Source organism: Pagrus major, chromosome 4 (assembly GCF_040436345.1).
Source record: "Pagrus major chromosome 4, Pma_NU_1.0".
NCBI lineage: Eukaryota > Metazoa > Chordata > Actinopteri > Spariformes > Sparidae > Pagrus > Pagrus major.
The window spans coordinates 35785383-35812567 of record NC_133218.1 but is presented as its reverse complement, the minus strand read 5'-3'; the positions used below and the strand labels follow the sequence as shown (position 1 = coordinate 35812567).

Sequence of the window (27185 nt, the reverse complement as noted above, 5' to 3'; positions counted from 1 at the left end):
CTTCTCTGATTGCTTCATTTCCCCCTCAGATGTTCAAATCACACTCAGTTTTAAGACAGATACATTTTTCTCTGAGCTTTTCGTGACGTCGCGTGACGCTGCAGAGATGTTTCCTCTCACCTTGGCCAGCTGCTGCTCCGAAGAGAAGCCCAGTCCGAACACGGTGTTGGCCCTGCTGTCCGCCCACTGACCGAACTTCTGCGACGTCTTGGTGAACGTCATGTTGGGTGTGATGGTGCTGTTGATGATCACCTGTTAACACAAAAACAACAATCATTCATTTCCCCTGCCATGTTGGAGATCATACTGCTGAATCAACACAGATGTGGAGACTTCCAGCGTAGTTCTGCTGCTCGGTTTTGAAAACTGTTCCTCGTTTAGCCAAGACTCACGGCTGCATTCACATGATGAATGGTCCCTTTTGAGTTAACAGAGGACAATCCTCTATTGTTACTCCATTCATACCAGAGTTAATCTCTGACGCCCGGCCCATGTCTCACACCGTGCCCACACTGACCAGTTTCATTACATTTGGCATATTTATTATGTTTTTTCTGAGAATGATTCACTTCATCAAAAAGAGTCAGATTCATGTCTGAGAGCCTCCACAGCACAACACAAAGCAATCTTTAATAACTACTAAACGAGTAATTATTACTCTCTGTATCCTCTATAGGAGGGAAACACATTTATACATTAGAAGCAGAGAAATTAAATGAAACGTGCGCAGATTGTGAAATTTCAGTGTCAGGCTGGTTGTGATGGTTTTTGTTGTTTTGTGTAAAAGTAAAAAGTCTCCCTCTGAAGGACATTTGTGGTCAAAGCTAACTGAAGCTCACGTCATATTAATATAATTCAAAGACTATTAAAGTTAAAGGTAGAATCAATAGGATTTGTCCCAGCTGTTCCTGAACGCACCACAAAAGATAGTTGATTGTTGAGTCTCATTCCCAGGACGTCAAATAGCCACATTTTGGGTTGGTAAAGCGTCCCGAGCAGCAACAAAGTGAGAAAATAAGAAAATCTCTGCAGATACGAGACACTGACGTCTTTTATGTTGCTTCGTCTCGCTACGTCTGCCGTGCGTGATGTGCACCGATAGGTCGACATCGGTCTTGTGGTGTTGGGAAGGCGGCGTGCGATGACGTCAAATAACAATAATCCATAATTCCCCTCAAATGCATCAAACTAAAGTAACGAGGCTGTTTTGAAAATGTGAGGAGGAGAAAGTTCAGATATTTGTAGTACAGACACCTGAAAAATCGACTTGAGTACAGTTTAAAGTATTTGTACTTCGTTACTTCCCTGCTATGATTGACAGTGAGACAATGTTTATATAAAAGACATATATATATTTAGACGTAGAGGAAAAGCGTTTGTCATGGTTTCACACTTACGAATAAAGATTTGCTCACCCAAAACGTTTAAAGAATTAAAACACTGACTCAACCAGACACACACTCTGTATTATGTGACTGCTGACCCACTAACCTCTAAGTAGTCAAATTACAATATCCATATTTGCAACGGTCACCTGTTGTGGCTCTGCAGTAAATCAGCTGCCAGAAAACATCTGCTGCAGTCTAAAATTGTCACCGGTGACGGTGGAAACCAACAGATGCTTCAAAAACCAGCCCGTGCTGCACTGATCCGTGTGTTTACTGCGTCGCTGTACGAGTGTGTGTCTCGTCCTGTATGAACGGTAAACACAAGCAGCTTTAATTTACAAGTCTGCATGTACACAAACCCGGTCTACCCACTGCCAAGATATAAGAGAACTTATAAAAAACACAGCACATGCAAATTACCCCGACAATTAAGGAACAATAGAAGACAGTTTAATCACAGTGCAGCCCTTGTTTCATAGCAACATGGCTCTGAACACAGGATCCGAGAATTCAAACTGCTGACAGACTCGTGTCCTTTTCTACGCCCCCACCGTCTCCCTCTCCATCTTTTTCAGTGGCTGAGGTGTTAAAGCACTTTACGCTGCATCATTACTGGACACACAGACACCTAAAAAGCAGAGTGAGCGAGCAGAATGAGCGCATTAGACTGTGATCAATACCCTCTTAGACGTTTGTGTCCCCATTCAGAGCACCGCTAATGGCTCCTAAAGACAGAGATCGTCACACAAAAAAAGACCTTTATCATGTTGAAAACCTCCGATTCAGGCTGCGTTCCTGCAGCTTAGACGGAGAGTAGCAATTTTTCCGAGGTGCCGGGGATCTGATTTAAAAATGAACAGTCTCCTTCAGCGGCTTCATCAAAACAAATGTTACCCAATTTCCTCGGCAGAGGAGCCAGGACAAAAAGTCTGAACAACACTCTCATGTCTCATCTGAAGCAGCTGAGTGAATATTTAACAGAGCTCACAGAGAAGTGTTAAGATAAGATGAAACTTTAATGATCATTGTGGAGAAACTGGGCCGCTGCGGCAGGATAAGGCAAAAGCAAAAAAGGTAAACAGATGGTGAACATACGTAACCAACTGTTCAAACACTCAAACTCGAATATATGAATCAAAATAAATTGTTTCCTGATACTGATCACACACGAATAATCAGAGTACCTTGTGTCGTTAATCAGCCAGTCAGAGTCCAAATTGCAAATCCATCTCCTGTGTTTGATGGAAACCCTGTCGGATCCTTCTCTACACATCATTCCTAAAACTTCTGCTTGAAATTGTACCTCTTTAAAAACAGACAAATTCAAGCCGACACTGAGCTGAGGCAGTTTACCTGCACGTTACTGCTCTGCTAGGCCTGAGTTGCTTCATTTTAAGACAGAAAAATCAAATTTGTTTATGAATTTTCAGCGACACACAACAAGAAAATAAAAAAATAGAACAAACACAAAATTTGCACATGTTGGTCAGCTGATACTGAATGAAACCAAATAAAATTCACACAACAGACCACCATAGGTACACAAATAAGCACGTGTAATTACAAACACTTAATCAAATCAGTTACTCAGCAGCAACACCGACCCCTCAACATGTGCGTAAGAAGGAGTGTCTGTGATTTATGAGAAGTGAGTGTGCGGTGGACTTCCACCTCAGTAAAATCAGACGTCTGCAAGGTCTGCGAGTCTGCCTCATAGAGTAGAGGCCTGTTTATAATGTAGTGAGTGCTGGTGGTTCAGATTGAGTCATGATACAAACTGAAAGTAAACATCTGCAACAGGTGAGGAACGAAGAGCAGGACCAGAACCTGCAGAAAACTAATGCGTCAAAATGAAACAGGTGAAGATGAGAGTAGATAGGTGGAGAGGATCAAAGTAAAGCTGCAGCAAGTAACTGAACCTGCCGCCTCCGTCTGCAGCGCGTAACAGAATAATGAAACCTAAAGCCTGTATCAGTGTCCCGCTCCGAACCAGAGACAGTATGGAGAGAGACGGGCCATTTAATGCATTTTGAATAGAAAAGTCCATAACTCCGGAGATGCTGGTTGTGTGACTCATATCCCAGCCAATCACTTGCGAGATTCAACAGCTTCAGTAGATTCGGTGCGGCTCAGACAGACTTCCGATAAGCATGGAAGAGGAGAGTATCGAGCTAACGCACCGGATTACAGAGAAAAGGTGATGTTATTCAAAGATTAGACATTAAACTAACGTCACATCGTGGCGTTCTGTGTTGAGCTGTAAAAGAAGTTGGTGTCGTGAAAGTATAACCCGTGGGAAAATGGGGCTTATACTTTATTTTGGGACAGTCACCGATTCACTCTCCCCGTTCATTTTGGTCTCGTTAGTCCAAAATAACTGCAAGATGGCTGCCGCGTGGCAAGACTTGCCCATAAAGACTGTGTCTGAACACCTGAAGCTCACTAAAAAGCTCAAACGTTAGCACTCACAACTGGACTGGGCTGGACGATAATGACAATAATAATCAATAATCATGATCGACTTTAAAGAGGAATTGTAATCTGTTATTGCAACATAAGAAAACCATGTAGCCAGAGGTTGTACACACAGTTAATGCTCCTCTCATCGGCCTCTCAGATCAGCAGGAATGTTGATTTCGGTCCAGTATTTTGTTTTAAGGGGCTCTGTGTAGTTTCGAAGAAGAAATTCAAACTCAGAATTTTAATATTTACAATATTAATGAGGTAATAACACAAACTCTGAAATATTCATTTTTTCCGTAGGTGAGTAAACAAGCTGTTCTCAGAGGAAAATAAGGTCCCAGAACACTGTTTGAAGCTAGAAAGGTGGCAGGGTCCGCCACATAAGTAAAATAGTATGAAACTGTGTTGTCCTTAAATGTCAGATTGTTCACTCAGTCATGAAAACAAAGAGTTTGTTTATCGAGTTTGTTTAAGCATAACATTTGTATTTATTTTTAAAATCAGTCAATGAAGATTTTTCTCTTCTGATTAAAATGTCTTCCCTAAAACTACAGAGTACTGCTCAGCCTGACGCATAACGACTCTGAACAGGTTATTGATCCTGTACGATGGTTATCAAAAGATAAAAGAAGATAAAGACACCCGATGTGGAAACCCAGCTAATGATCTCTGTGCTACAGTAACAGGATGACCTGGTTGGCCCACATCTTCGTGGGCCCTGTGACTGTATGCTGGCACGTATGAGTGTGCGTCTGAGTGGGAGGGTGCAACAGAGGGAGGGAGGGAGGGAGGGCGGAGTGACGCTGGCAGCTGTGCCGGTGGAGAGCCGGGCTGAGGATCAAGTGGCACAGGAGGCGCAGAGCGAAGCTCGGCGGGCCAATGGCCTGAGGGTCAGGCAGAAACTCAGAGACAGCCGGGAGGTTGTTGGAAAAAATCTTCCTCGGCTGATTATGTGTCGTCTGCAGAGCGCGCAGAATCTGCAGCGTCAGTAAAGCAGCAGCAGATGCAGAACATGGGAGAGGGGAGCATCGATGGGGAACAGAGCTGTGATCAGTTGTCAAGAACCGAACGTCAGAAAGTTTTTGTCATAGCTGCGTGGGAGCTTTTTTAGGAAGATGAAAATTCAAATGTCTGGGTTATCTATGAGCCAAAGCCCTCGACTCACATGTGCTGAAGGGTTGAAACATGATACTCTGAAACCTGAATATTTTCATGTTGAGAAGATAAATGGGTCGACAGTAGCTCCTCACTCATCTACTGTCGTCCACACTCGCAGATTTCAGTGAGGTCCAGCTGAGCCGAGTTTTGGAAGGATATACATCAAAAATAATGCTGACAAATGGGCAGCGAAGGACGGTCATGATGATGATGAACAGGAGGATCTGGCAGCCGTGTTGGGACTGAAACGCAGCCAGAGAAAGACGAGATGATGGTCGCCGTGTCCTCTCGTCAGAGCAGGCAGAGAAAAGGAAAAAAACTGGGATTGCTCATCAAGCAGAGGTGTGATGAGGACGAGGAAATGTTAAATATTTTTCTGTGCGTCTGCCAACCACTCTGATGACCTGATGCACATTATCTCACCATATATTAAGAACTGATAAAAAACACAGTGTTCCCTGGTGGCAGTGACGCAGGTTTGGTTTCCTGACGGAGGAGGGGGGTTAGCTGAGCTGGAGTCGGGGGTAAACTGAGGGCAGGTTTTCTGCATTTCCGCACAAACTTCACAAAAGATCTACGAATTATACTGTGACTGAGCTGGCCCTTGTCCTTTATATAATCATAAAAGGCTGACTAATATAAAATTCAGAAGTATTAACTGTATTATTTAGGCTCTAATCTTAAAAAGAAAATGCTCCTGCAGGCTGCACAGAAGGGTCATTACCAACTCACCACTTCATGTCATGGATTTTCTTGAAAAAAAAACTTCATGTTGATTCTTTGTGTGTTTATTCTCAGCCTCACCAATATCTCATTTTTCACTGGATTGGGTTGAAAATGGTCCTGAACACATGTTGCAAATCTTTCTTAGTGTTTTTTGGATGTTCAGGACACAATTTCAACCCAATCCAGTGAAAAATGAAAGACTGCTGAGGCTGAGAATACACACACACACAAAGACATTTAGTTCAGAGGGCCAAGCTTAAAAAAGGATTTGGAGTACAGCTATAGGATTTTGCAAGGTCCTGTAGAAGTTTCAGTGTGTATTACTTTTCGAGAAAATCCATGAAACGAACCGGGAATAACCCACAAGTGAATGCACAGCCGATGGAAACACGAGCATTGCCCAGAACAGCAGCTCCGGCGACCGTATCGCAGCCGTAACTCAATGCCGATGGAATCTGGGGGTAAGTCTTTACAGTCAGCTGATGCAGCAGCCTTTGGATTGGAAGAAGTTAGTCCTTGATACGCTGCACAACACTGAACTTGCTGATGTTGGAGACCAACACTGGTGTGTGCATCATGATCCTAATGGAGGATTGCTTGACGACTTGTATGCAGGAGTTTGATTTAAACTCCAACTTCGAAGTGGGCGGCGAGTACTGGATTCTGAAGCGTTGGGAAAACATGTCACCTTCATGTCCAGTGGTACCAACGCAGAGAAACTTTGTTGGCTGTATTACGGTAGTTACAAATAGAAGATCTGGCAAACGTACCCGTCAGAAACAGATTTAACAAGCTCACTAGCATAATTGAGGAGACAGAAAGGTGTCTTTAAGCTCACCGGCTCTCAGCACATGAGTCAAAATGTTAATTTTGGACACCAGCTGGGGGAGAAATGGTAAGAAATTAGGGGGGAAAATAGGTTAAAGAGAGACAGCAGGATGTAGGAGAGAAAAATATGAGCAAAGAAAATATTCCAAGAGAGGAGCAGAAAGTTGTTTTTTTTCCCACGTTGGCTCAGGAAGTTATCACACTTGGAATAATTCATAAAGTACTGCAAGCAAACCCTTCACAGTGTTGTCATAGCTGTTGGTACATGGCTGTATGAGATGCAGGAGGAGCGAAGAGTCAAAAGTGCTGATACGCTCCTCGACTTGCCGTATCATCCTCAGCGAGTTGCCGTGCCATCACGGATGGACGAATATAAAGTGACGGTCTGTCATAGTTACTGTGTGCAGCAGCACAGACTATTCTTCTGGACAAGACCTGTCTCCCTTGCAGCTAGTGTACAAACTAGAAACTATATTTAACATTTATTTGATATGACTCAACGTTTCGACGCTCACGGTTACTTTGCTCATGCCGGAGTCACTTCGCCTCATTTAAATTAACTGGAAAAGAGGAGGATAAAACTGAAATCAGCTGGAGTCATCTTTATTCATACCGAGATAACATTTTATTTCATAAATCGCCACAGCTCACTTATAGCCGCTGCCTGCAGACATTTTATGACACATACCGCTCTGTTACTCAAGGTTACAGCGGAGCGGAGAGACGGGAAGGCACAAAGGATGACAGGAGTGGGAGAGCAGAGAGGACTCCTGGCCTTCAGGATATACAGAACATACAGATGCATCCAGCCAGAGTCGTACAAAGAAAACATTATTTTATAAAAAGGGATCTGAAAGATAAATATGCAAGTAGTATTGTCAGCGCCATAGCTGCAAAAGTGCTGCTTGATGACATAACAGATTAGAGTCTTGCTTCTCCGGTTTGGAGCTGTGGGAAGAGAGCTATTTTGAAGGTAATGGAGCTTGACTCAACAATGCTGCGCAGGAATAGAGAAATAATACATTTTAAATTGTGTTAAAGATGTTTATTTACCTAAAATCTGACTGAAAAGCCTCAAGTTGTGCATGAAAATGTGTTCCTGATCTAAAAATCACGTCAGAAGCTCTTTTTATTTTGAGTCAGATGGTGCAAAACACCTCTATACTGAATATTTGAGCGTGTTTTAATACACATTATCCACAGTATCCATCCGGATACCAGCTGTGCTTTGTCGCTCTCTCTTGTGTCCGATGGAGAGTGGAAACACACCACTGCAGTGTCTACGTCGGCCCGCCACCTCCCACTCTTCTGAATATGGTCAAAAGTAATTTATCTTACATGCTTTTTTTTGTTTATACGAGCCTCATTATATTTATCTTTTCATAAAAATCCCCCAATGAAAAATGTTCCCTGTAGTATCCAACATGGTATCGAAAAACTTTTTTCAAAGTTAGTAATTGCAGTATTGTGACAACACTACCAACTGGTTAGCATGCTCACTTCAGTAGACATCTCTGCAACACAGTCCAAAGATGTCTTTGACACGACGTCACACTCTAACGTTAGTTCATTTCTTGAATTTTTAAACTCAGGACACAACTCCTGCTCACTGCTCACCTCACCTGCAATCGCCCATATCTTACAAACTGCCCCTTTAAAACAGAAAATGTATCTATGTTGAGCTCAACAGGCCCTTCACCCCAAACAGAGAAACGAAACGAGGACATCAACAGACCCAAACTACCGTCGACCTGTTCGCCTCTGCAGGTAATCTGTGTGATTTAAGACGGTGCGAAAGGTGATTGCCTCGGCGGTGTCAGCCGAGGGGAGAAACCGCTGTCATAACCCTCCTCCAGTTTTCACACATCGAAGACTCTGATCGCCATGGAAACACATAATCTACTCTTTAAGATGGCAGGAGAAGGTGTGAATATGGGATACAGGCACACTCATGTGGTGCCTTATCACATGCATGATTTAATCTGCACACCTTAATGACAAAATGAAGCACTTTGTAAAACGAGTCTGTCGTTTTCACTACTGAGACTGTTCACATACAGATCAGATCAGAAGAAAAACGTCGAATCAGTTAAAAAAATCTGTCTACAGTAGTTTGACTGGACAAACAGCTGATCCACTGGCACCACCAGTTAGAAGCTCCATCCTCCTGTCCTTAAAGTACGATGACTGTTGCCGTCTGTTGACGACAGCCAGTTACAGATCATTGAGTATAATTGAGTTTAATTGCCACTCGACAGGTATGCAGCTCTTGGCTGCTCTGGTTAATTTGTTTAAATGGATGTTTGCTGATGTTCAGACTTTGATTTCGGCTTTAATGTTATTGCTCTGTTCTCATGTTCTCAAGACTTTCATAAACTCATATATTAAAAAAGGTGCACGATGTAGTTTCAGGGGAAGAAATGGTTAGTGTTCCCAACCAGAGGAGTAGAAGAAGGGTGGACTTGCTTGGATTTGTCTCTTTTTTGATATTCTTGTGCTGTCAAAGCGGGTTGTTTTATTCTGAAAATTCACCGGATGTTTTGATGTTTCGGTGTCTGACTTCCTGTCCGCTCTGTGCTGAATTGATGCCGTGGCGGATCGGACACGGACCAAACACGGACCTGGTGGAGTGTGGGAGTAAGTGTCATAGCCTACGTACCAAAGCGACACTCTGACAAAATGCGTCACATGATGTTCACCTAACACGTTTGTGACTTGACTTTCATATCGGTGGATACAGGTGAGGAGGCAGCCGAGCCAGTGACCGCTGCTCGACATGCTCAACATGTATTTTAACCAAAAACTTGATCTTTTCCGAACCTTTAACAAGTGTTTTCTGTGCCTAAACTTAACGAGAGCACAAACACGGCGCTGTCACAACACAAAGATACGTTCAGCTCCATTAAAACCGCTGACCGGTTGATGTGAATAACACTGATCATCTCGTTACAGTGCGATGTTCTGATTTCCTCACATCAGAAGCACAAAACTCTCCAACGATCTGTTGTTAGACTGACGCTGATCAACGAGCTGCTCACATTAAGACGCATCATCATTCCTTTTGTTCGGTTGCTGCTTTAAGTGCTCCCCCTCAGTCTGCACCGTCTCTCATGAGTGCAGTAATGTTTCCCGTCATCTCCTTTCTGAATTGATTACATACCTTGGTTCCATCCACGCTGATGATGCGGTAGCTGTTGCGCGTGCTGTCGTAAAAATAGGAGACGGTGACGGCCTGTTTGCTGGCAGGGACCCAGTTCTTCTTGGTGGTCGGGTCGATCTGGAAGACGTGGGCCCTGGTGGTGTAGATCGGCTGCTCCCTGGAGAGCAGAGGACAATATGAGACACGGATCGCTGCAGGTAAGGACACACTATATGCAACAGCGGATCAGTTACGCACAGTTTCCATGTGTGTGTGTTTTGTTCTCTGCAGAGACTCTGCTACGTCTCCAGAGAAGCAGAGTCCTGAGAGTCGGGCAGGTGATAATGTAACACAAACCCCTAAATCCTTACAGAAACCCAAAGCTATTAGCACATCAACACCACCTCCCCTCTCATGGGTGACAGTAACACACGTCTGGGTGTTTGTGTGAGACTGAGCACTTGTATATATGTGTACACACTCACATCTGTTGTCTTAGGGAGGATTTTCCCAGGGCAACGAATATATTGGAGACAATTATCTACTTGTGGTAACGCAGTCAAAACAAGAGAAGAGTCGCTGTCGTCTTGTAAACTTCAAAATGAACAACAAAAGGCCGACATCACTGTGACTCTCCGAGAGGAAAAACAAATATTTTAAAGTGACGCTGTTTTCGTTCTGAACATTCATACAGTTTCATATTTGTCCAGGGACTCGTTAGATCTGTAGTCAAAACAGTGAAACTAGCTGGTTCCAGCTCCTTAAATTTAAAGATTTGCTGCAGGTCTTTGTCATCTATGACAGTAAATGAAGAGTCTTTGGACTGCTGGTTGGACAAAAGAAGCAATTTGAAGATGACACATTTGGCTCTGGGAAATTACGATTAGTGTTTTTGTGTTTGGCTGACACCGATTGTTTCAGACCAGTCACCAGGAGAAAATGTTGGCAGTGAACGTGCAAACCACTGACTCGTTAATACTTGTGTCATAGGCCACGTACCATAGTGACACTGAGTCGGGTCGAGACTGAGTTTCAACATTTGTAAGTGTGAAACCACTGGATGTTTTTGAGGAGACCTCGGGACAATTTCCAGTCGTGTTTGTGGCCACAAAACCTGATGTATTAAGCCAAAGCACGAGCTTTTCCTCACCCTGGCCAGGTGGTTTTTGTCCAAGTGAACATTTGTACCAAATCTGAAGAAATTCCTTCAAGGTGTTTAAAAGATATCACGTCACCAATAATGGGCCTGATGGACGTACGTACGGACAACCTGAAACCTTAATGCCTCCGGCCACGTCTGTGACCGTCTCAAACTTTAGTTAAACAGTAACAAAGTTCTTCCAACAACAAACTAATGAGTGACATGAGAACCATGAGGACTAAAGGCATTTAAAGCTATTAATGTCAATGGTGAAATAATGTTTTCAATTAAAACCCTGAAATTAAAACCAGTGGTGAATCATCTTTATAGTACAAACTACAACTGCATTGGGAAACATTACGTTAACAGGATCCTCGTCCATCTCGGGAATAATAACATAATGAAAACTCTGCTGAGCTTCTCTGAATCATCTCTGTAATCACATGACTCGAGCGGAGTTTCAGTCATCAAATCCAAAATCCAGTACTGAATCTTCTTACTGAATCCAAATCCTTTATCTAATATCAATTTCGGTTTAACTGACAATCATCTGGAAGTCAAAAAGCTGCACATGTGGGAATTTTAACAACTTCGAGCCAAATCCAGACAGAATGAGCCCAAAAAAACCCAAATCAACGATGACTGTGACGGGGGGAAAAAGTTCAAAACCGTGTCATCTATCTCTGAGAGGGTGAAGTAATCTGCCTCCCGGCGATGAGCGGCTCGCTGGCCGTGTGATTCAGAAGAGCATCAACACGGGGGATGAAGGAGCGGGATCGGACCGCCTGTTAGACTTGAATGACCACAGACTGAAAAAAATACAGTGGAAGCGCTCCTCCTCTTTATGACAGACACACAGACATCTCTCTCTAGACGCTGTGATTATCATCTGTCACACAACAGCCCAATTCGGACATCGAGAGTTGAAAGCTTCTGTGAAATATGTTCAGAAAATCCTCCTCTGTCTTCTGTTTAAAGAATAAAATGGCTGTTCATGTTTCTTGTGTTTTGTAGAAAAGGTTTGTCGAGGCGGTTTTCATGTCTTGGACTACAAAGCTATTCGGCCGACCTACGACCACATTATCTGACAGTAATGCTTCATCCATCCCGCTCTGCTGACCGGCTCCGAGTCAGGTCCGAACTTTGGAAAGACTTTTTATTGAGTCTTAAGCTTTTTAATTTTAGTGCCCTCGAACTCTTGGAACAAAAAACACACAGCACCTAATTAAAATCAATACTCTTATTCCCCTTCAGCCATTTCAGAAACAGCCACTGGGTGTAACTGTTTTAAAGCGACACTATGTAACTTTTTTTTAAAACCTGAAAATAACAGCTTCAAAACGGCCGAGGGCAGGATCATAGCGCAACATACACCGCTCAAAATTAGTTAAGGGTGAGTATTTTTGGTCCCTGAAAATAATGCAACTTTGATAAACAATTACAAATTAAAAAAAAGAAAAGAATTTGTTATTCTAAATGTTCTCGCTTTAGATTCAACATCAGCAGCCACGATGTCACATCCAAGAATATTTCGAGGTCGTTGTTCGAGTGCAGCCGGCGGTCGAAAATAACCGCGCCTGCATCACACTCACATTCTCAGTTCCACATTAACTATACGGGCACTCGACAGTCGAACTCTGCTGAAAGTGAAAAACCAGTTGCACTTTGCACAGACTGGACCCAGCAGCTTTAAAAATTATCCACTGGAAGTTCTCATTTAGAAAAAGGTGAGTGCAGGAGGCTGTGGCGCTCTCTGTGAAGTTCTGAGAGTGAGGAATAATTAAGTCGAGTGGCTGGATGAGAAGGATCGGAGGACACCTCGAGTGCTCAATAATGGATGTCGATGAAGAATACGGTGGAGACGGAAGAGGAGGAGGTACTTATCACGCTGGGAATAAAAATGTGAAGTGAATGTTGTTGCAACCCTTTTTGATATCGCCTCTTTCATTCTGTTCTCTTCGTCTTCTGATCGTGTTATTGATGCAGTTACACAGTTTATTGGTTTGACAATCAGTCGGTCTGTTTGTCCTCTTGATGTTTTTCTTCGCCTTCGTGGGTCCAATACACGGTCACACTAAAAAGAGTCGCTGTGAAATTCATTCAGGCGTCCTTGTGCGACACATAAGGCTGTGCTCACACTACCAGCCCAAATCTGTGGGGTTTTTTTTGGCATATCCGGATCGTATCCAGATTGATTTTAGGAAGTCTGGAGGGCATCCAAACCACATTTTGAAGTGGTGTGAAATGCGATTCAAATTGGACTTCTACTGATGAATCTCAGCCTGGACGCTCATATCGGATTTCAAAGCGTCTATTGTGTCACTTGCAGCGCGACACACAACGGCAACTTCAAATCCCGGAGAAACACAATCCATCCGTGGGGCTGAGCAGAATCCAGACTGCTACTAGCAGAGCGGCATGAAGACAAAGTCACTGTCAAGTCACAGGGTGACTGTCTGGTGACTTTCCAAAACGCAATTCCAACAATAAGCAACTAAAGCAGAAGCAAGAGGTTACCAAACAAAGCCAAACACGCCTCTGGGGAGTTTGTCACCACTGCACAGTCTTAACACACCCTAATGCAAAGTTCACCACAGGTTTGCACATGTATACATCCTGAACTGTAACATCACCAGCAGGAGAATCACTTACATCAAGACTAGACTTTGCAAAGAGATAAGATCATTTCCATGTCAAAGGATGGTTTAATAAACAACAACTTAAGTTTAGTTTGTTTCTTCAGTCATACTCAAGGTCAAACTGAACGTAAGTTCAGAGGCCCATGAAGCTGCAACAATTAGTCATCTAATCGTGAAAATAATCAGCAGATTACTCGATAATGAAAATACCCGTCAGGCCTCTCTCCACTTGGTTTCTGTCATCACCTTCTGGAGTCCCGACACTTTCTAGTATTCTTTCTTCCTCAATTTGCTTTCCATTTTTGTCCTGACATTTACTTTCATGACATGAAGGGCTTCAGCAAAATGTGTGAAGTGGGCTCGAGGCTGCTGAGCTGGACGCCGAGGCGCAGCCACACTTTGCTTGGCACAGCAAAAAAAAAAAAAAAAAAAAAAATCAGTCATGCACAATAAAAAACATTACAAATATTGCACAAGGATGCGGTAAGAAAAATATGCCTGAATCCAAATCATCTGAGAGCCTGTTTTTTAAAAAAGTCCCTGAAATGATTCCAGACGTCTGTTAAAGCCAACAGAAACATCAACACATCACAGGGCAGAGGCTTCATCAGCAGGGCGCAGATGGTCCCATTGTGTTTGTAACTTATAACAGCAAGTTGTTAGAAGGGACATTGAGTTCAGTATTACTTTAATGCACCGCTATGACGTCCTGCTGCAAATAATGTCAGACAGACGAGCAGGCGGGCAGCAAAAAATTCATGAGCTAATAAAGCTTCTGCTTCCTCTGGGATTATGGTTCTCACAGAAATGAAAGCCTAATAAATTCACTGTCCGCTTTAAGCCTAATCTCAGTCTTCATCTGTTTTGGGAACAACAAAACCCATTATGCAGATCACTGTTGTTGCTGTGCATACACACACACACACACACACACGCTGACCTTTGCAGTGGTAGCGTCTGGAGCCAGCTCACACTGGCAGGAGAAGAGAAGTGAAAGGCCGACGCCGAACACATGGACGCACTCACACAACTGTCGCTGGGATCCAGTGATCTGCTTTTCCCAGATAAAAAAGCATTACGTTGATTGATTTTAGTGGATAAAAAACAAGGAGACGACATTACAGGAGTCTACGGCCGCTGAATTCTTTCTAGTACCGACTGTCGGGTTTCTCTGCCCCCCATCTGGTGCTTTAAATTATTTACAGGTGTGTGTGTTTCTCTGTCGGGGAGGGGGGGGGAGAGTTGGTTTGAGCGAGTCTTCGCTGGTCTTTGCCTACGTACACCTACACACCCACCTCAGGCCCATGCATCCTGATGATGCAGCACTCGTGTTGTGAATAAATTAAGAACGAAGGAACATGATGGCAGCCAGGTACCCGAGTGTTGGGAAAGCTCGGCATCGCACCTATAAAATATGTTTTCTTTGCATTAAATTAATCTACAGCGGGGTCCAAAAGTCTGAAAACACAAGTCAAGATATTTTGCATTTGTTTCTATTGTAATATAATTTTTTTTTTTCATTGCATACTATAATATCAGCTGTAGCAGTTTGAGCGAACACTTGAATCCTGAAAAAAAAAAATGTCCTTGAACTTCAGAATCTCTCAGTATTTGGTTTGTCCCTCTTCTGCTTCAATGACAGCAGGCACTCGAGCTGCTTCATTTGGCACAACCTTGAGGAATTGAATTTTTGGAAGGAGACGTTATAAAAACAGCTAAATAAAGAGTCTCAATGACAGAACAGACGATAGATGACACAAAAACTAACCCTGGACAAGGTTGTTGTGTGCGTCACGTTTGTCCACTTTGATGGAGATGGGGACTGAGAGGACACTCATCATCCACTATCACACAACATAATGATTGTTTGCCCGCCTGGTCATCAGATTTGGGCTCCTAATACCTCAAATTTATGCTATTAAATTGGCAAAGCTGTCAGAATTTGTATTCATCGGCAGTCAAATCAGAGTTGCTGTTTTCAGGCGAAAGGGGGGCGAGGGGACGACACGAGGGCAAAAGACTCCAGATGGGTTGCTCTCATTTATGACACTGCCAAAGATCATTGATTAATCTACTTAAGAAGATGGTTGACTCAGGTTTTAGACATCTAACTTTGTAACAAAGTTGAATTTCGCTCTCGTTTATTGTTGAACACTTCCTGCAAAAAGCACCACGAAAAAAAAGCTGTTGTTGTGAAACACCTCTTGTCTTTTTGAAGAAGAAAGAAATCAAAAGTCGTATCTGATCAAATAAACCATGAATAAAAACAAAGTTAGAGATTTTCAATGTGGTCCCTGCTGTAGCATAAAAAACAGTGAATGCACACAAACTCCCTGCAGCTTTGATTCCAGTTCTGAGGAGGAAAAGTGTGCAAGTGAATAAATGCACTACATTACCTCTGAGGAATATGGAGCAGCAATGTTCTGAGTGATGCACGACTCAGTCTACCTGCCTCTTATTCTCTTAAATCCCGTGAACTGTTAGCTTCGTCGCTACCCGAGGTTTACCTGAACTCAGCATTCTCCAGGGCTTTAAGTGAAGTTTGCTAAGAGTTGGATAATCCTGCCGCTTAAAAGACGACAGTTTAAGATGATGCAGGATGACACCGTGTCCTGAGAGAATATACGCAGGCAGCTTATGTTTTTAAATAAGTGTTTGGATGGTGTGTTTTTTTAAATGCGAGAGGGTTGCAGTCATGTTTTGTTTCTGCTACACCTGAACAATTCAGGTACGTGGGTAAACAGCCTCGTCTGGATTCCTGAGTTTAATAATCCACTCCGGGCTCATTCCCCAAACAAACTCTTACTCGTCAATCACAGTCATCCACCACTCCGGCCGAAGAAAGTGACGCATGTCAGCGGTTTTGGATATTGATGTGCGATCGGGGAGTCTGAGGTCAAACGGGCTTTGTCGCCGTGTTTGACAGCAATCAGCAGTTTCAGATACGAGCGCTGCAACATTCTTCACGTTCCAGCAGAGAGTGAACATAACGTTACTTCACACAGCACACACGAGGCAGCACATACAAGGACATAAACGTAGATAAATCATTCTGACTAGGGGCTGCACAGTTTATACATTTGGCAGATTGGGGGGGGCGCTGGGTGCAGGCGGACTGGGGAGAAGTTTAACATTGGTTATATACTGCCAACATTTTCATGGATGAAAACAGGTAAAGTCTCCGTTTCACCGGCAGCATTGTTACAGAGGTGTCGTCTCCCTCTAAAATGGGTCAGCAGAGAGATAGCATCAACACACACAATGTCTGGGTTTACACCATGTTTGGAGTGTGAAATGGCCCGAGAACGACTAAACAGCGTCGACTGTTCATCCGGGTCCTGCTGGGTGAAGACCCACGGGCACAATGATACGAACGAGGCTGCGGCGCTGTAATAAGATCTCTTCATTAGCGAGACAACATCTCTCTGCCGGTGGGACTTCATAAGGCCACTGGCCTGTGGAGAAATATTTCGTCATGTCCCTCTTGGAATCCTCCAGAGGGGCGAAAACACAAACCTGAGGAGACATTTACAGTGAGATGCACTTCGTTATTGTCAGTGACCTGAGGAAAACACACACACACACACACACACACACAGCGAGCAAAAGACGACTTTAGGGAGCAGCAGAGGTATTTTCAGGATGCTGATGTGCAGTGAACGCATTACGTCAATGCACCACTTCAAGTTCTGTTGTGTCAAATTCAGGACGGTCAAGTTGTCCTGATGAGACGGGCACCGAAGCAGGACAATCACCGGGACACGTCCTTTACTCAAGATCATTAGCAGGATATGTAGAAAATTCCGTCTTTGAGCCTAAGTGGTCTGACGAAACACGCAAATTGCATTTCTGTCTGTTCAAAGAACTGTAGTGACAAAAGCTGCATTAGTCACTTGTCAGATACGTAAAGTGCAGCGGGGGGGAGGAACACTGACACTGTTTCCTTCTTCACTTTCTCTGCCGGCGCTCACAACAATACGCTAAGTGACTTTTCTGTGGCACCGACTAACAAAAGAACATCTTCTCCCAAATCTGTCTGAGAGGGGAAATGAGGAACTCATATGTAGGTCACAGGGAGCACAGATCTGGTGACTCTGCCAATATGAAAAGGGATAATTAGAAACAAATGCGTCGCGACCACCCATTTGTGAACATGGACTGGATGTAATAACTTGAATTCTCATTAGCCGGTGTAATCCTGTTCATATGTCAGATGAGCTGAGTTGAGGCTCTCTGTCATTTTTCACCTGAAAGGCCTGCCGGAGAGCACAGCGGCCTTATTAGTGAGAGCGGCGTTTTGTCTGAGTGAATGAGCAGAGTAGGCAGGAGAGGAAAGCTCTGTGGGATCATCACTATAACACCACCTGGGCTTTTATCGCAGTAAACACGCTGCTCTACTAATGATGTCAGAAGGTCATAGAAAGGGCGGGTATGCCTGCAGACGCTGTAACGACTCTAAGATCCCCGCTGACTGGGACAAATACTGAAACGTTGTGTGGGAAAAATAAATACATTTATCAGTTAAAAGACCTGCTGCAAAATGTCACAATGCTAAATTTACTCCAGTAAAAGTAATAGAGTACAGGCTCTGACATGTACTCAGAGTATCAGAGTAAAAATTCTCCCTCTGAAGGACATTTGTGGTCAAAGCTAACTGAAGCTCACGTCATATTAATATAACTCAAAGACTATTAAAGTTAAAGGTAGAGTCAGTAGGATTTGTCCCAGCTGTTCCTGAACGCACCACAAAGACAGTTGACGTCAAATAGCCACATTTTGGGTTGGTAAAGCGTCCCGAGCAGCAACAAAGTGAGAAAATAAGAAAATCTCTGCAGATACGAGACACTAACGTCTCCGTCTTTTATGTTGCTTCGTCTCGCTGCGTCTGCCGTGCGTGATGTGCTCTGATAGGTCGACATCGGTCTTGTGATGTTGGGAAGGCGGCGTGCGATGACGACAAATAAAAATAATCCATAATTCACCTCAAATGCATCAAACTAAAGTAACGAGCCTGTTTTGAAAATGTGAGGAGGAGAAAGTTCAGATGTAGAGAGGGAAAGTCAGGTACCTGAAACATCTACTTAAGTACAGTAACAAAGTATTTGTACTTCGTTACCTCCACCTCTGGTGTTCTTAATGATTTAAATCAGAAATCGACAAATGATTAGTTTCATTGTTGACTGATCTGTTGTGATTATTTCTCAGTTAATAATTTAGTTGTTTGGTCTATAAAATGTCAGAAAATTGTGGACAATGACGAATGATAAGTTTGTTTCTAATCATCAGTAACAGCCCTGAATCAGTCGACCCCTAGTCGAAATTATTGTAATATTTGATATTGTCACCCAGTTCTAACATTTCAAAATATCACGATAGTCTAAAAATACTGCAGTATTATTTTAGATCGTCCAACTCTAAACCTTTCCACAAATCATTTGATCAGCGTTTGTAAATGCCTTTAAATCGAAGGTGACCTTCATTATCACTACCAATGTTTTGGCATCATGCAGTAAACTGAACTGTGCTTCATGCCAGAACAGCTCATTAAACTGGGGAGAGATAACAAAGGCAGCGGGCCAGATTCAAACCAGCAACCTCAGCAGGTCCTCCTCCATCACACTGAGGCAGGAGGATGCAGAGCCCAACTTAATCTGAGCGCTCGGAGAAAGAGGAAGTGAGGAAGTCTCCACAGAAGCACAGCATGGCGGCAGATGGCCTCCTAGGCCTCAACCATCTGGTGAGGAGACGTCCAATCCGCCGTCAGTCTGTCCGCTTTCATTTACCCACAATTCCTAAAACAGTAAGACCTGCTTCTACCCCCGTGCTTCCCCCTCCGCCACCGTCACCTCACACACACTCAGATTAGGCTTACAGTCGGGTCTACTCTCCTTCCCCGGCGGCCAAAAGACGCGCTGCCACGTCACATGTCACACAGCCTAATCAATGCGTGTTAAGCTGTCACTCTCTGGCCTGCCAGGAGATTATCATCTATCCCAGTGTTAGGGCCGCTCCAAGCATGGATTATTATTTTAAATAGCAATATGCTGATTGCATCGCCGACTGCGTGACCACTTGGACAGTAAGAAGAGGCTCTCGGGCAATCAGAGCTTTATTTTGGAATAATTCCAGAGATGCAGGACTTTAATCTGTGAAACCGCACTTAAAAATACAATAACTGGAAGTTTCTTTCTCGCTGTTATTATCTCACTCGCTTTAAATACAGAAATCTTGAACGACATATTTGATTTATTGGGCACGCTGCAGGCTCACAGTGTTATAAAAACGTGTCATAAAGACGTGATGATCAATAACAAATGTGTAAAGTTCAAGTGGGCACTGATGGATCACATCATCAATGATAGTGCAAGTGCAAGTGTGTGTGTGCATGTGTGTGTGTTAGTTAATCTATAACTCCATTTAGGAGCCAAGAGATTGAGGGACAAAGGGACACCTGAAGAAAAACAATAAAACAAACACCACAAACAATCAATCTACAGTCCCCACCCTCAAACACACACTTATCTTTATGGACTGGCCACCCGGAGCATTGCATCACTACCGGCTATAATCAGCAGGAAACACAATGCATGAACTGGATCTTGATTTTCACTTCTGTTTGAGACGAAACTCTTTTATTAAACAAAATTTGGAGCTGAAATAATCAGAGATGAGAAGATTAACTGATTAGCCTATTGACAGCAAAATAATCTGGATTTGTTTTAAGCGCTGCGGCTGCTTTTCCTCGTCTTTGTTCATAAGAAACTGAACATTTTTCATCATGAGAGGCGCCGGTTGGGGAAAACAAGCAAATTAATTACGTCAAATTGGACAGTTTTTGTTTTTTTCTAAAAATGTAGACAACTGTCGTGACTGAAACAGATTTACCCATTTTTTAAGCGGACATAGACCCTTAACTTTTCAGCTCCCCCCTCCCTCCTGGCCTGTGACAAGGCAGAGTAAAACACCTGGTTGCATTAATAAATCAGTAGGTTTTGTTTCTTACTGACTGAGTGGAGAGAATTTCTCAAGTCCCGTCTGTAACAACACCGAGCGCTCTCCATCGAGTCCGTTCGCTCTTGTTTTACCTCAGTTTGTTTGTGTTTTACAGTTCAGAGTTATTCCAGTTGTTCCACCTGTCGTTACCTGGGAGACAGTGACCGGGGAAAACAATGCTTCTTGCTGTTTTGGTTGCGCAATGAAAGATGCACTTCCTTTGAGCTGAAACCGACTGAGCAGCATACTAAAGGCGACGCTTAATGCGCAGCTGGTGTCATTTTATAACTACTGCAATCAGTATTTACTTCAAAATGATAAGTTAAAATAAAAAAGCCTGAGTTTTTAATTAATTGGCAACAATTTGCTAAAACTTTAAGTCACTTCTTCACAAAAGATGTCAACATTTGCTGGTTCTAGTTTCTTAAATGTGGCTTGAATCTTTTTTGATAAATAAATTGAATATTTGGGGGTTTTGAGCTGCAGGTCGGACAAAACAATCATTTTGAAGACATCACCTCCGACTCTGATAAGTTGTGATGTGAACCATTACTTGACTAAAAGAAAAATGATTTACAATTTAATAATCTGATGTTTTTTGTTTTGTTTTTGCCATTTCTTAAGACAAAATGTCTGAGAATTTGTGATGTGCATTTTTCACTATTTTCACTCTTCAGACTAAAAAATATATTTGATTTAAAAAGATTACTTGACGATACAAATAATATTTAGTTTAAACTGTAAACAAATCCTGTCTGTGAGCCTGAACTGAGAGTTTAAAGATCGGCGGGCCAGATGAAATTTCCTTCGTTTGTTTCCACCTCCTGAAAAGGATTCAGCTGTCAGGCGATACGACCGGTTGGCACCGACTGAAACCAGGGAACTGGAAAATGAAACCGTGTTGTCACGTCTCTGTCGGTACAGTAGGTGTGACGTCCTGCTTTAATGCTGCTGGTCCGCTGGGCCGGTTTCATCATGACACAACACTATCGACTCCATTCAGTCGTAAACCTGCTCGATGAGTAAACTCAACTCTCGAGAAGGAGTCAGGACGGTTCAACTGGTTTCTTACACATTAAAAAAACAAACATGTCTGCTCAGGAAACCGGGTGGCACTTTTTACGTAACAAGCTCACACCTTGCCTCATGTTTAGCATGAATATCTTAAAGTCGCAGATGGAAGCGTTCATGAAGTTTACATAAATTAGTCAAGAGCTGGCACGATCAATCAATGTGTTGTCAACTATTAAGTTAACCACCAACGGTCAAAATTCTGATTCCAGCTTCTTGAATGTGAATATTTCCTCCTCTGTGACTGTAAACTGAATATCTTTGGGTCGTGGATGAAAAACAAGACTTCTAAAAGACGTCATCTTGGACTTTGGGAAGCACTCAACTTTTTATATGTAATAATTTTCTGATCAAACAACAAATCAATTAAAAGGAGTTTACTCACTTCCATGCTGATGGAAAGTTGGGTGAGGTTCTCTAGTTCAGCAGCGTTGCAGCTTTTTCCTAAACAACTAAAAACGTAGCTGGGGATTTATTTTACACCCTTTTATAAAAAAGCAGAAATCTTCACTAAGCTAAAAGCATCAGCGCACACCCCATCTGAAGCGGGTGCAGGAGCTTGATTGTGTTTCCATGAGTAGGCTGGGCTTTTTGAGAGGGAACTAAAACATAACTGCAGAACTGCACATGAACAATCTGTTTTTTAAACAATGAAGCACATAAACGTCACCCAAAATAAGAACATGAACCTGAAAATGAGGATAAAACGGGAGCTTTAAGTTGTTGAGGAGAAATGTTGCAGCTGTGAAGCTCCAGGACAACGAAACTTCACCTGACTTTCCATCAGCATGGAGGAGGAGATGATGACTGGATTTTCATTTTTGTAATCGATTAGTTGTTTTATCAGTCGATCAGTGTTTCAAAGTCCAAAATGATGTCCTATAAACGTCCTGTTTTGTCCACAACTCAAAGATATTCAGTTTACTGTCATGAGAATGAGAATTTTGACTTTTCCTCTCACTCACACACTAAATCAACATGGAAAATAATCATTGATTGCCGCCCTAAATCAGTCAAAGCTCGACTCTGACAGACATTAATAACACCGCGCTGCTGTTATTGTTGTTTCCAAGTCAAATCAAAGCCACGCAAACCAGGAGTATCCACTCCAGAGGAGGAAAACTCAGTAACGTATGTAGATGTGAAGAGAAGCTTGTGATTGCATAACTATGGCGTCCACATTCACACCACAGGAAGACTATGGAGGCAAAATAAATGTACTGTACCCTGTAAACAACTGTGGGAGTACAACCACTACCTCCAGCCCTGTGGACCCCACACACACACACAACCACACACACACACTCCCAGAAGTACCATCTCTCCTTATTAGTGGGCAGTGTTGACTCTGACACCTCCATATCAGATCCCATGTCCCTGCGGACAGACAGGGTGGAGGTGAAGGTGAATCATCTGCTCAAAAATACAAATAAATCCATAATTGGAAATCCATAAGCATTCTCACACATGGATCGGGGATATCTCACACGCTGCCCTGTAATCCGGCTGTAAGGGAGTAAATGAGGGTCTTCCCTCCTGCGATAATCAGATTAACAGGTACCACACTACACAGTTATGGAGGTATTTTCACCGCACGCATGCAGAGCAGTGGAGCCGGTGCAGGTGTCGTTAGACGCGCTCAGAAGGGCAGAAAATCAAACTCACCCCATTGCCGCGGACTTGAGGAACAACTCCTTCTTTAAAAAAAATAAATAAATAAATAAATTCAGGCTCCGTTGACTGAAGGCTGGGGAGGGAAATTAATGTTTTTGAAGGCGCAGTCACAAAGTCCACAGATGATTAGCGGTCCAAAGAGTTCATTTCTCCGTGCGCCAGCCTCGAACTCGTCCTCCTCACTGCCGCCGCTGCTGACACACAACTGAAATATGAGAGCACTTCTTCGTAAAACTCGATTCACCGGGTTGTCAGGGCTCTCAGTCTCGGTCGATTCAGGAAGTTTTTTCTCCCCCGCCCCCCCTCACCTCCTTTTCGCTTGTTTGTTTGGCGTCTAGAATAAAATCCTCCACCTCGGAGCGACGCGTCTCCCTCCGCGTCTTCAACACGCTCGGCGCTGATGATTTAAGTTAATGTTTGCGCGTTCGTGCTCGCTGCGCAGGAGTTTCTTCCTCCCCACAGGGATGATTGCGTTTCTGTCGGAAGGGGCAGCGGCAGCAGCGACACGGAGCGGCTTCCACCTGCTCACACTCCTGCTGCCCGAGAGAGAGAGAGACAGAGAGACACCCACACTTCCCAAACCTGAGCTGCTGTCTGCGGCTCCAGTCGGGAGTTTCAACCCAAAACCCACGAGATGACAACAAAACATGCTGCACAAAAAAAACAACCCCAAAAAACAGTCAAAATCCAAGCGTACTTACATGTTTTAAGCGGCGCCGAGCAGCGTAAATTACGCACAATAACGGTTTATTGGTGAATTTCTACGATTAGCTGCGCCAGTTGTTAGCATCCTCAGCTAGCACGCCTCTATATATATATATGTGGGTTTAAAGTGGACTGTCGGTGTCAAATCACAGAGGTTAAACGGGTTTATATGGACAGTCGGTGCCGTTTTCTGACCGGCCGTCAATCACATTCAGGTGCGCGCGTTCCCGGAACTATTAAAAAAAAATTACGGCCGTTTGTTCCGGGGGGACGCTTTTCAGCGACGGACCGAAAGTGGGATTTCCTCAGTTAAGTCGTTTGGTGATTTAAGAGTCAGTAGTGTGCGGTGAAAACTCACTGTTTTCACGTCGAAAAAAGGTTTGTATTGAATACTTGCGTTAACTGTGATTGTTGTGTTGAATGTGAGAGACGCCATCTTGTGCCTGATGCTAGCTAGTTAGCACAATAACAACTTGAGGGGGGGGGCTGCAGCTAACTGCTAACTGCGGTGCTAGCAGCTTTGCCGTGTGGTTCTGAAGCTTTCCGTTTGTCTTGACAGTATGGCCGAGACCACGGAAACCCAACAGAAATACGAGGAGCTGTTCGCCCACAGATTTACCTCCGAGGACCCCGAATACCAGCAGTACAAGAGCCGGCCACCTGACACCCCACCCATCGTGGAGGACTGGAGGAGTCGTGGAGGAAACCAAAGAGGCAGGGACAACAGGTAATGTAACGACATCTGCCTCATTATCTGTGGTTTACATACTTTGTTTTACACAGCTATGTGATACAGTGACAGGAGTGACGATAAATGGCAAAACTGTAATATAGTTAGCAGGAATTAAAGGCTAATTTACAGGTAAAGTGGTAAAAAGGCACCATGTGGTTTTGGAGAAGAAACTCAGATTTTCTTTTTTTCCATAAGTGAATAAACAAGCTGTTCTCAGAGGAAATGAGGTCCATAACACTGTTTTTGAAGCTAGAAAGGTGGCAGGGTCCGCCACACATAAACAAAGTCAAACAGTATGAAAGTGTGTTGTCCTCTAAGGTCAGTTTGTTTATTCAGTTTTAACCTGAAGGAGTTTGTTTATTTAGTTTGTATAGGCATTAAAACAAATCAGTCAATGAAGATTTTTCTCTTTCGATTACATTTTCTTCCCCAAAACTACAGAGTGCACCTTTTAAGTTGGGGGGGGTTCAGCATTTTTTGCCCTCGGATGTGATTATCAAACACTTGTGACAAAGAAATGTAACCGACGCAGGATATTTTACAATAAACCTTTATTGTCTGAAATGACATCAGCAAACTGAAATGATTTCTAAAGTTGGTGGAGTTACCCTTTAAGTGATACAGATTGAACTATTTTGAAAATAATACTACATAGTGTTTGCAGTGATGAGGAAAAATAAGTAAAGTATTTATAGTTTTTCTTCTTGTATTTTGTTGCATGTCCACGCCATGATGATTTCATGATCAGTTTCAGAGAGAAGCCCAGTGTTCTTAATTTGGATTAGAGGTCAGAGAAACCCATTGAACACGGCTACGTGTAAGATAAGATCAGATAATCCTTATTGATCCCCAGAGGAGGAAATCTGGGTGTTACAGCAGCACAAGGACAGAAGAGGTACAGATTAACAGACACCTCCACAGAATAAATAGTTAAATGTGTATATGATAAGAATGGAACAAAAATGGAAACTGTACAAGAGCAATGAGACAAAAATGCAAAATTACAGGCAATAGCAGTACACACAGTACCCACAACTAGTGTTATTCTACCAGAGAGCTGCTGCCAACGGCTGCCTACTCTTCAACGCCTGGATGTAAATTGAAAAAAAACAGATTTCTTGGACATTAATTTGTGTCACTGAGTCTCTAGCTGTCGTGCATGCACTAGTATCTGTTGTCGAAGATTGTTTGGTAATGTGTATCTGTCTCCATGTAGGTACCAAGACCGTCGTGGGTGGGGTGGAGGCCGAGGTTGGGGAAGAGACCGAGGTTGGAGAGGGGATCATCATGGGCAGCAGCACTGGCAGGACAGAGACAGAGACCGAGACCGAGACCGAGACAGGCACTCAGGTCATGGAAGTGGGTATCAATCAGGCCACGGATACAACTCTCATCATCAGAGACCACATTATGACCGCTACTGATCTCTACTTCTATCTCTCAGGTGTTGTCAGTTGTATTCATAGTATTCACAGTCTTATAACTTCCATTGCGGTACCATATGAGGCAATGTGTAACTGTTGCCTCAGTCTCATAAGCTGAGCAATAGATCAATATTATTTACTGTTCATCATTATGATTGAGAGGAACTTCTTCAGTATTGTGAAAACACAATTTTATTGTCTAAATAAAAAAATACAATGCAAATACTCAGAAAAACTTCTGTAATGTGACAGAGGAAATAGTTTGACTTCTGTTTTACTTAAACAAGCACTGTAGTTTATTTCTCACATTTCTCCATTTCATATTTCACTGTAAACACTGAAAATAACTTCTCTTCTTATTTTATCGTTGATTGTTTTAACAATATCTGATCATCACGTCATAACTCAGGAGTTGTTTTGTGCTCAGATAGTTTTTGCCGCCACATTTTTCACATGCTTTGATACCAGGGTGTTATGATGAACCGTACAGAACAGTGTTATTGCAAACAGTGAATCTGATTCCAGAGAGAATCTATTTGTAATGCAGCTTTATTATACTGTATCACACAGATACTTTTGAGCTGAGCTGTTGTCAATAAACGTGTATTTTTCATAATCAGTGGTTTGTGTTTTTTGTGGAGCTCAATATTTCACAAATACTATCTTCGCTTCCGAGCTAGTGAGCACACTTATATTAAGTATTATAGCCATTTTGTAGGGATGCACCAGTTTAAAACATATCTTCAGGTATTTTAAGATAATTCTATAAGCATGAAGATAGAAACAGATATTTTCTGACTTCTCTGAAAGGTCACACTTTTTTGTGAAATACTGGACACACTGTACTCTTCAGGCCACTAAAAATCCTTCAACTGAATAAGAAGGAATAATGGCTCTTTGTTTTAAATTCCTCACAGCTGAAGTTCACAGTAAGACCTTTCCTGTGCCAACGAGTGGCAGGTAGACATTGATTTGTTCTAAGGGTTTGTAAGTCAGACAGGTTAAGATGAACCACAGAGGTGGACATGAACAGTGTTTCCTCCATTCAGTGTGGCGTGACATGAAAAAAAAACAGACATAATTGACAAATACGCTGACTAGAG

At 43.0% G+C, this 27185-nt stretch overlaps 2 protein-coding genes across 4 annotated transcripts in view; one reads left to right on the top strand and one right to left on the bottom strand.

Annotated features, from left to right (window-relative positions):
- homer2 (homer scaffold protein 2) overlaps window positions 1–24012 on the bottom strand; it is a 37525-nt gene extending 13513 nt beyond the window's left edge. The window contains exons 1-3 of one of the 3 annotated variants that reach the window (XM_073464301.1): window positions 23922–24012; window positions 9724–9880; window positions 121–252 (exon numbers count right to left, since the gene is read on the bottom strand). In XM_073464301.1, coding sequence (XP_073320402.1) covers window positions 121–252; window positions 9724–9880; window positions 23922–23923 — 291 coding nt within the window. In that variant the 5' untranslated portion in view covers window positions 23924–24012. Of the gene's footprint in view, window positions 1–120; window positions 253–9723; window positions 9881–23211; window positions 23428–23921 lie in introns of those variants that run through there. The other 2 variants (XM_073464300.1, XM_073464302.1) reach the window with 2 other exon arrangements.
- A 202-nt stretch (window positions 24013–24214) lies between these two features.
- On the top strand, window positions 24215–26698 carry LOC140994588 (RNA guanine-N7 methyltransferase activating subunit-like). Its single transcript, XM_073464303.1, has 3 exons — window positions 24215–24303; window positions 24485–24652; window positions 25875–26698. Exons 2-3 carry the CDS (start codon window positions 24486–24488, stop codon window positions 26080–26082), a joined length of 375 nt encoding a protein of 124 aa, XP_073320404.1. The 5' UTR covers window positions 24215–24303; window position 24485; the 3' UTR covers window positions 26083–26698.
- The last annotated feature ends 487 nt before the right edge of the window (window positions 26699–27185 follow it).

Coding starts and splice junctions, on each gene's coding strand:
- LOC140994588 (XM_073464303.1), top strand. CDS start 24,486: ATGGCCGAGACCACGGAAACCCAACAGAAATACGAGGAGCTGTTCGCC. Junction 24,653..25,874: donor CAAAGAGGCAGGGACAACAG/GTAATGTAACGA, acceptor GTCTCCATGTAG/GTACCAAGACCGTCGTGGGT.